This window comes from Pieris rapae, chromosome 16 (genome assembly GCF_905147795.1).
Source record: "Pieris rapae chromosome 16, ilPieRapa1.1, whole genome shotgun sequence".
Classification (NCBI taxonomy): Eukaryota; Metazoa; Arthropoda; class Insecta; order Lepidoptera; family Pieridae; genus Pieris; species Pieris rapae.
This window is the reverse complement of record NC_059524.1, coordinates 6,546,343-6,557,025: the sequence shown is the minus strand read 5'-3', so window position 1 is coordinate 6,557,025 and position 10,683 is coordinate 6,546,343. Positions and strand designations below refer to the sequence as shown.

The 10,683-nt window shown below is 31.3% G+C and overlaps 2 protein-coding genes across 2 annotated transcripts; both read left to right on the top strand.

Moving 5' to 3' along the window:
- Positions 1-935: 935 nt before the first annotated feature.
- On the top strand, positions 936-2,387 carry LOC110995852 (protein CWC15 homolog). The gene is made up of 4 exons (XM_022263214.2): positions 936-1,329; positions 1,609-1,885; positions 2,049-2,153; positions 2,227-2,387. Exons 1-4 carry the CDS (start codon positions 1,199-1,201, stop codon positions 2,362-2,364), a joined length of 651 nt encoding a protein of 216 aa, XP_022118906.1. The 5' UTR covers positions 936-1,198; the 3' UTR covers positions 2,365-2,387.
- A 435-nt stretch (positions 2,388-2,822) lies between these two features.
- LOC110995850 (protein 60A) lies at positions 2,823-9,473 on the top strand. The gene is made up of 7 exons (XM_022263213.2): positions 2,823-3,433; positions 4,986-5,175; positions 5,652-5,806; positions 6,413-6,613; positions 7,291-7,364; positions 7,610-7,744; positions 8,547-9,473. Exons 1-7 carry the CDS (start codon positions 3,061-3,063, stop codon positions 8,670-8,672), a joined length of 1,254 nt encoding a protein of 417 aa, XP_022118905.1. The 5' UTR covers positions 2,823-3,060; the 3' UTR covers positions 8,673-9,473.
- The last annotated feature ends 1,210 nt before the right edge of the window (positions 9,474-10,683 follow it).

Below are 10,683 nucleotides of genomic sequence, written 5' to 3'. Positions count from 1 at the left end.
TGTGATTTTTAAGAATAAATAAATGGTGATCGAAAGAAACCCCTGGAAGTCTTTTCTCTTAATTTGAGGGTCCAACACCTAAGTTGGCATCATTGCAATGAGTTACAAAGTACAAATTACAATATGGCAGAAGCAGCTGTTTTTATTTTTTATTTATTCTTACATGACCAAGGATACCAGTCTTTCAGTCACGAAGCGGCTGTCCGCTGTGTGTAGCGTTAACTTGCTAGCTTCTTGATAACAGAACTAGAAAAGAACAAAGGTAAGTATAGAAACCGCGATAAAATAATAAACGAAGGAATATTTTTGTGCGTCGCAAAAATTAGAGGTTGTAATTTTTATTAAATTATTCAAAACTCTAATATGGATAAGGCGAATTTCGCCAAAGTTTACTTTGTAAATCCTTGGAACATTGTCTTTTTCTGTTATCGTTACACTTTTTTTTATATATACATATTAATGTGGTATTCAATATTCCCCTAAAACTTATACTGCTGACTAAATGTCGCTTATAGTCCTCTCTTTAAACTTTCGAGCGGAAGATTCTTCAAAAAAATTCAGACCTTGTTTTGCGACGATGTTTGGGGTATTTGTTCAAAGAAAAACTTTATAACATCTTTGAAGACAACATTAATTTATAAAATGGGAAAGGCTCAAGACTCGAGCGATTGGGACACGTGCACCAAATGTTGTGAATGTGGTAAACACATCGGATAAATAAATCTACCTCTTCGAATTTATTTGATTAAACTTACATTAATAGCAAAATAGCTATTTTGACGAGTAAAGTTTTTAATCATTATTGTATTAACTTATACGATTAGTCGGAAATTTACTACATAGGGCGGACAATAGACAGTGGTCGACGGCTGTTGTACTAATTTGTCTCTACATTCTTACTTCTGTGCTTAGTATCTGTAGTCTGTAATTTTTTTTCCTTTTACAGTTTACACTACACTAAAGTCCTAACACGCTATTGTGTCTTGTGAATAAAATAACATTCATGGCTGTTATGTTCATCAATTTAAATGTGTATTAAACTGTAAATTCTAACCAGAGTTTGGTAGTTTTCTATTGAGCAGCCAGTAATCCATTTTATATTCTAAAATTTAAGGGATTATAGTATAATATAAAAAAGGCTAAAAAATTAATAATTCAATTGTTCAGTATAAATTCGATTAGGTAAGAATTTACAAAAATGACCACTGCTGCAAGGCCTACATTTGATCCTGCCCGAGGTGGTCAGGGTCGAGGTGAAAAAGATTTAAGTGCTATTTCGCGACAGTATTCCAGCCGAGACTTACCTGGGCATACCAAACTTAAGTACAGGTATGTATAAAAACTGGACTTGTTGCTGGTATATGCTAAACATCCTCCCTCAATAGTTTCTGTCCGGTTGTTTGTTTGTGTATACAAATGTGTAACAGGCTACAACAGTAACTATAGTTGTTTATTGCAAATTATTATGTTGTCAAAAATGATAATCTTAATGTCTTTTCTTGTAAGTATGTTACAATGTAACTATTAACCATTAGACCTTGCGTTTAGCCATTCATTTTCTGTAATATCCAAATATAACATAAATCTTTAAATCTATTGTAATTTCAGAGAGCAAGGGCAAAGCACTACTGAGGAATTAAGGTCTCGTGATTTTCGAAAGGAATTGGATGAAAGAGAAAAAGAAATAAAAGCGCCAAACAGAAGACATGCTGAGCCTGCCCCAAAAAAAACAAAAGCAGATCAAGTCCCAGCAGCCAGTCTAGATGCAGATGATCCACTTGAGGGAGATTCTTCAGACTCTGATGACTCAGATGATGACACTGCTGCATTATTAGCAGAATTAAATAAAATTAAAAAGGAGCGTGCTATTGAGCAGGCTAAAAAGGTAAAAAAATTTTAAAACCATCACCTTGAATTGGTGGTGAGCCACAATTCTTTGAACTTTTATTGGTGTCTTAAATCAGAACAGAAGCGAAAAAAAGAACTAGGTTGTACTAGAATTAATAAGTTATAATATATTATAGTCTAATAAAATATTATAATTTTAGGATGCTGAAAAGAAACAAGAGGAAGAAAGAATAAGAATGGAAAATATACTGTCTGGTAATCCCTTGCTTAATTACTCTGCAGCTGCACAAAAAAATGATTTGAAGGTAAAATGGAGAAAATAATGTTTTTTATTATTTTTTCTATGGTTTTATTTAAATTTTATTACCCTTTTTGCAGGTTAAAAGGCGTTGGGATGATGATGTTGTTTTCAAAAACTGTGCTCGCTCAGAACCTGACAAAAAAGTCAATAATTTTATTAACGATTCTCTGAGATCAGAATTTCATAAAAAGTTCATGGAAAAATATGTAAAATAATTTAAATAAACTTATTAATTTTGTATTTTTTTTTTATTGAGATAAAAATGCATATTCAAAGAACAATTAAATATTATATTATTAGTGTCCACCTGGGTTAGGAGAAATAACCATTTATTATTAAGTCATTGAAATATACATGACCTACACTTATGCATCAACAAAAATTAAGAAATACAAATAGATTTTGTATAAAAAAATTATTGGGGTATGGCTTTGAATGTTTTATAAATAAACTCTATGAAATAAAAATTAAGATATGAACATATAATGAATTTCACTAATTCGTTCAAAGCTGTTTTCCGTTTCCTATTGATTGCCAGTACACAAATTACATACATATTTTATTTATTTATTAGACAAACTTATATGTATAAAAAAAAATCAACATAAAGCAGATAAATACTATCGTAATAAACAATTGAAATGGCATGAATTTTGCTAGGATTAATAAAGACTTGTGTACTTTTAACATTAGTTACATCAAATTAACAAGAGCGTGCATTGAGGATTACGGAATGTTGGACCGAGAGCGATAAATGTTTACGTGATTACGATATTGAGATGGGAGGGGAGGCGATGTTGTGGCGAACCACCTTGACTAGGCAGGTTCACTGGCTCTCGCGTGCCGGCTAATTCACAATTGCCAGTCAGTGCTCGTTAGTCGTCAACGTGAACGCGGCAGTGCTCCGCAAAATGGCTGTGTCAAAAACTATATGGCATTGCGCCGGTTTGTTATTGTTTATTGTCGTATCTTGTGCTGCTCTTTCCGGTTTATATATCGATAATGGTGTGGATCAGACAATTATTCACCACTCAATGACGCGTCATGAAAGACAGGTTGTTGAACACGAAATATTAGAATTGTTGGGACTCGGCGAGAGACCGAGGCGTGCGCAAACGCCACCCTTGGACCGCTCAGCTCCAAGCTTTTTACTGGACGTCTATAAGCAGTTAGCTGAGGAGCACGAACAAGCTCGGCCTACCCGAAGCTCTGAAATGGCTCTTAGTGGCGAAGAGCAAAATGCAATCGACGAGAGCGATCTTATTATGACATTTCAGAGCAAAAGTAAGTGCACTAACAATTAAAATTAATTAAGCCGAGCCAATCCTAAATACTTGAGAAGGGTAACGAATAGGAGTTGTAGATTAATACTAACATTAAATGCTGTAACATTTAAAATAGTGACAATTAACATTTCCTTTATGTTAGAAAACCAGACATTTACAATATAAACAATAGAAATATTTGTTGATATTACTTAAGGAAGTAAAGATATTCACTAACGTTATTTCTTCGAAATTCATAGTCTCAATAACATACAAAATATTATTATATACATTGCAGTGGGGTGCATTGCTATCAGTAAACACTAAACATTAACCACTTAGGTACCTATTTTTAGCATCGCTTCCCTTTAGATAGCCATTCTGATAATTCCCTATTTAACAAACATATTTTATTGAAGTATTGTATTTTCCGACCTTAACGATTATTTGGGATACATACCTGTTGATCGGCTTTGGGCTTAAGGAATTTAACATTCTCAGGTAGCGATGATTCATTAATACTTTTTTTGCATTTGACTGGCGCCGACTTACCGTATTATTAGCTAACATTTTCTGTATCTAATTAAAAAATAATTAAAATGTGGTTTACAAATACAATAATGCTTTTTTACATCATATTTAAGACATAGTTAGAACCAAATACTTCTCATCTTTATATTGGATAGATACTGGTCTTAACTGGACATCACAATTATTGTGATGTCCAGTTATTTTCAAAGACGCACGTGCAACGAGTGTCACCTTACATCTAGTTTGTTGTGCCACCTGTGTGCCTCTGTCTCCTAATGAGATAATCAATTTGCATTTAAGAATAAATTTACAATTTTAGCATATCTGAGAATATAATATGGCTGCAGCCACTGCAGAGTTTTCACCCCACCTTTGATAATGACACACGTCAAGTAGACACTATTAACGTATTCCTACGTACGTAGTATGTATATACCTACTTATATTATTTTCTTATTTATTGTTTCCGCAGAAAGACATCATTTAACACTCTTATATTCTTTATTATATCTAACCTCAGATTAATCAATAATTTAGAACTAACCTATTTCATTAAAAAATATATTTAACATAAGAAAGTCTCCAATAACACTACTTACAGTTTCTATTAAGGGAAAGACACTCTGTGTACCCTTTTTCCATTGTTTAGCTCTTTAGCATTAATGTACACAATTATTTACGAATCGTTTAATAATGTATGTATATATAAAAACGATATATTTTTAACAATTCCATTGTAGTTTCGTTTTACATATTATATTGAAGTTTTAAGACCTCGATATAGGTCTTCTACATATATGAGTAAATGCATTAGTAAAATATATTTTAATATTGTTTTAGAGCTAAACGTAGAAGTTCATCCCTAATATATCTCTTCCTGCGCTGACGCCACGGTATTTCCTTGTTATTAAATCACGGAAAACGGCTTTTAGGATATATATAATATTATTTATTTATGAACACTTCGTTACATTACATAAAGGAAAAAAAAAATTATTACTACGTATTAGAATAATTTTATGATCAACATATTTTTCCAGAGCACCACTTGGGCGTCTTACGTCATGGTCACGGAAGGCATATTTGGTTTGAAGTTACTGGCGCTCCTAGTGACGCTTCCTCCTTACTTACTGCTGAGTTGAGACTTCATCAGGCACCAACACATACAGTGGGGCCTGCTGATCTTTACACAGTTGTTGTTCATCGGGTGATCAGCGTTGATAATTTAGGGTAAGGTCCTGAAATATACGTAATATAGGATATATAAGGGCTACGTAGTAAGGGTAAACAGAGTTTTTTGTATGTTTTTGTATGCAATTTTGACCGAAGTAAAAGTTTATAATATATTTATGATTGCGACCGTATACACAAGTTTCTGCGTTCTTAATGCACCTACTACCTTTTAATATCTGTAAATTTATTAACGATCAAAACTTATTTTGTAACAGTATCGATTTGTGCTATTAGACCCTATTCTAGCCTCAGGGTGGTTTGGACAAATTTAAACTTGAAAATTACATTTTGATTATAGGACTCTAGTGAATGGAAAATTCAAGTCCAGGCTTTCTAAATTTTGACAAATGCAATTTTTAATTTCGAATATCTGTCGTAATGTAAGTTACGGTATTAAAACATAACATATACGTCTGTATGTAAACATAATTATATCTGGAACAATAACGCTCAAACGTTTATATACCTTCCAGAGGTATGCAAATGGAGCAGGTAGCTGCAGTAAATACGAGCGCCAGCGCTGAAGGGTGGCTGGAGTTTAATGTAACAGCTGCCTTAGCTTCGTGGCTTGGAGCCCCCGCAGACAATCGTGGCTTCTTTATCACTCTCCACCCTCATACTCAACCAGGCAAGTATGACTTAATAATCTTGGTTTTGAATCTGTTTCGGTTTTTATTCTAAGGTCTTTTTTTTCCTAAATTTTAATTACAAATTGAATTTTTTTCAATATATAAATGTAAAAAGAATTATATCTTCTTTTATTGCTTAAAATTTGTATTTTTCTTTTCGAGTTACTACATGACCATAGATGCAAGGAATTTAGTCGGAATATACAATATTAAAAAAGGTATTATTAGATAAATAATCAATATTCAAAGCACGACTTTACATTACGAAATGATGTAAATATTTTTTACAGTAACTTCAGTTATGTTAAGGCGATAAGGAAATCGTTACATTATTTTTGCTCACAATAGGCTAACGGCTATAGCTCGCCATTTTTATTATAACAAAGCTGCCTGTTTCCCAGTTTTTGTCTATGACAAACTTCTCGTATGCGTCACGCTGGGTTTTGGCGCCAATAATTTTGTTTTGTGTTATTTGTACATTCATTTTGTTTTGGTATTTACGTTTATTTATGGACAGTATTTATCTATTATAACTAAATGATTTTTTTATTTTAATCCATGCAGATGGATAAATATAACTAATTATATTTTTTTTTAAATTCTAGAACGTCATGTTAAACCGGAGGAAATAGGTTTGGAAGAGAATCACGGTCCAAACTCCGAAGGCAAGCAGCCATTTTTGGTAGCATTTTTTAAAAACGTTCCAAAATTAGGCGGCGCTGACGCAGGAGCTCGGAAAAAAAGAGAGGCAAGGCGGTGGCGCTCGCACGGTTATTCAGAAAATTACTTGAGGAACCCTCTAACAGGTACCTATCATTTACATGAGACTTTTTAAAAATGCAGTTCAATATATAAAAAATATTTCTGGCAACATTTCCCAAATTCTAGAAGAGTTTTTATTTAGATATAAATTATACTGTGCAAGGTGTAATTTATGTGGCATTAGTAACTTGGTTGTTACGTACGTCTAGTGGTGTGGCTTTTATCCGTATTTTATATTACAAATAAGGGGCTTGAGAAAAATCCTGCTAAATCCTGCAAAAAGGTGCTAACGCTAAATTTGTATGGGAATGACATTAAGCCACGTGGTCTTTTCATACAAATTTTTACACTTGTCGAAAAGTGATTTTGTCTCAAGTCCCCCCCTCGAGCCCCTACAAATGAATGTGACTAATGCAATCTAGTCTTCAGAAATAAAGTTATTGAGATGAGTTTAATATTTCATTTATATAGTTACAATGTCAAGTCATTACGTCTTAAAATTTCTTAAGAGATGTTTCTATATCTATGTAGTAAAAATATACAATGTAGATTGTAGACACAGAAATGTATTACAAGCTATAGTATAAGGATAGGGAACTTTAGATTCCACGATAAACAGACAAATAAAAATTCTGAAGTAATAAATAGTAAAACATTATCGCTCAAATTGTAGAAAAAAAAAATCAACAAAAATTTTGATTTCCCTCAAATTTTTTCACAGACACGTTACATTGGACCACCCGGAGTTGTGAAATTCAAACACTGTACGTCAGTTTTAAGGATTTAGAATGGCAGGTCAGTTTACCATATCATATAAATATAACTAATCCGCGGTTTTTACTGATTAAAATGTCATATAATTTTATAATGTAATTACGGTGCTATGATTCCACAAAAAAAAAAAAAAAAAATTACCTACATTTTGTTCAACATGTTTTGTTTTTTATTGCTATATATTCAAATCATTTATTAACTCATAGAATTATCACATTCAAAAATGTAAATGCAAAATACTCATACGATTAATATCTTTTGTTTAGGATTGGATTATAGCTCCCGAAGGATACGGGGCATTTTATTGCAGTGGAGAATGTAATTTCCCCTTGAATGCACATAAAAACGCTACAAACCACGCAATCGTCCAAACGTTGGTTCATCTTTTATATCCAAACCAGGTTAGAATCTTTTTTTAAATTATGAGAACTAACTCGGTGAGTATTACGTTTATTATTGGAATCTATTAAAATTAAGATTTTTATAAAAATGTGAAAAGCGCCTTCTAAAATGTACGATATGTAGCAATTACGTATTATAAATATAGAAACCGGGTATTATCAGTTTAAGATATATTTATTATGACTATCATTAATTGACAGTTGACATATTTTGATGTTTCATTTCATGTTTATATAATAAAATAAAATAATAATAAAAAGTCTTTATTCATTTTAAGTAGATACATCTTTCTTTTCATAGTGTATTATTTGTATAAATGTTAAGGGTTACATATAATTTTCTTTTTTTATTCACTAATTCCGTTCGTGAAAATACTCTTAAAGGTCTACATAAGAGTGCCAATTAGAAGTTTTAGTTTGTTGAAGTTCACTTTCTAAGCGTCTACTTTTTAAAATTATTCTTTTTAAGGACGCAAACACAAGACTTATTTGCGGGCGAATTGTGCGAATCTTATTTTTACTATTATAAAAATAACATGCACAAGCACAAACAATAATAACAATATTATACCCAAATATAACATACTAAAAACATACCTCATTCATACAATATAAACCAGTCTTTTAATTAAAATCTCACAGATCATCAGTTTGATTCACTACAGCGTAAACGCAATTTGACAGAACGAGACGAAAGATTACTATAGTTAAAATACTGGGATATAGTTTTTATGAGCTAGATATTATATTTCATATATATATTAAATTAAGCATAACATTTAATAATTTTCTTTTTATTCAGGTACCGAAACCATCGTGTGCACCAATCAAATTGTCTCCTATATCCGTGTTATACTATACAGACGACTCGAATGTAATTTTACGAAAGTACAAAAATATGGTCGTTAAAAGTTGTGGGTGCCATTAAATTCTCAATAATTGTGCTAATTTTGATGTACATAAAATTTAAGTTTTTAACTTTACTCAAAATAATAAATCGTTCAATCTACCTTTTTTGTACCATTTGCTAATGAATATATATTACTATAGAAGACCACTATTGAATTATTCTTAACTTTTATAATTATCAATAGCAAGCAGTGGAACCAAAAAAATATTAACATTTTCTGTACTAATAAACATACTTTTTACTTGCAACTGGCATTGCAAGTTATAACTATTATAATAAAATTTAAAAAAAAACCCCTTTGTATAAAGAAGATTAATCTAATTATACTATTTAACTAAAGCAGCCTCTATAACATTTAAAAAAAATAAACGCAAATAAATTGAGATATTGATGAAAAGAAACAGACAACTTCAAAACCACACAAGAGACATGTTTTTTTTAAATGCGAGGCAAATAGACATATTTTTTTATAAATACGGTACAATTAGAATTATAATTCATTCATATACGGAGTTACTTAGCTTTTGAAGGTTTCGTCTCCTCACACTTATAACAAAATCAAACGCGTCGCTGTGAACCTCCATTGCTAATTGGAAAGTCTACTATTTTTTACTCTACTATTTTTTAATACACATTTATTTAAATTCAGTGCATCGACATTTGACACTTCATTAATGAGAGATTTATGTACATCAGTATTAGTACCTATACCTTAAAACTAGTCTGTAGTCCATCCATTATATTACTTTAATTAAAATATTTTAAGCTAATTGCGTTAATAGAATAGAAAATCAATAGTCTTCATAATTGTACGTTATATTTTTATTATTACCTTAGTTTGTAAATAAAATTGAATCACAAAATTATTTTGATATTCATTGTTGTCACGGACAGATGTAAAAATTGTTCCACAGATAAGAGAAACATATAAATAGTTTTATACATTAAATAACGAAAAATAATTTAAAATTTTGGGAAATATCATGTCTCCCAGTGGAATGTGGAAAACTAATTTTTGCATCTGTTTCACTCTAAGTATTAGATATTTTGAATTCGTAATTGCAATGTTTTTATTAAACGAATATTAGGTGTATTTTACATTGCTTGAAATGAGTTTTTAAACGGCAAGAAGTAAACCATGTTTTCTTTTTGTTCTATAATTCGTATTCATATATAAATAAATTGATTAGATTATTAGTATTAGTATTAGAAATAAATGAATGTGCCAATTCAACAAGTCGAATTTTAGCTTTAACTTTTTAATAAATTGTGTACAAATTAATGTGTTTTATTTTTCATACTATTTGCGTCCACATGAGGTGTGGGATTATTACTTTTTAAACAATTATTCACCAGTAGGTATATATGGTATAATCTATCAAGAAAAAGTATGAGATTCTTCGATTTTTCGTTCAAGGCAAAGTGGCAGGTAGAAGGAAGTAGAACCGCACGTCTTGGTTAAACACTTCGGAAATCGTTAAGAGGACGCTATAATCAAAATCACTCATTGTTCATTCGATTTGATCAAGTATGTGATGTTTTAATTAAAAGCAACAAATATGCACTGATCCTTCACTATAATTTTAATGGTTTAACTAAAAACACAATACAATATAAATTCGTCGATACAAAAATCAAGTTTTGAGGTGATTTTTGTCTAATTTCGTTTTCATTCAATCATGGCGAGTATTATAGAGACAATAATTAAATTAATTATAGCATATTAGTTTTGTAGAGAGCTTTTACTAGTGATTATATTAAATATTGTATATGACGGAGGGTGTATTGACACAATCGAAAAACAAGACACTTAAATAATGGAGCAGGAAGGTACGCGTAGGATTACGCGTGAAAATGGAAGGTATATATGGTCGTGCAGTGTTGGCCTAGTGGCTTCAGCGTGCGACTCTCGTACCTGATGTCGTAAAAAGTCTGATCACCTACTTGCCTATTAGCTCATAGAACCAGCGCACAGCTGGCCAGTGGCCTCTTTTTTATTTCTATACAAATTTAAAAATGTAATAATAGC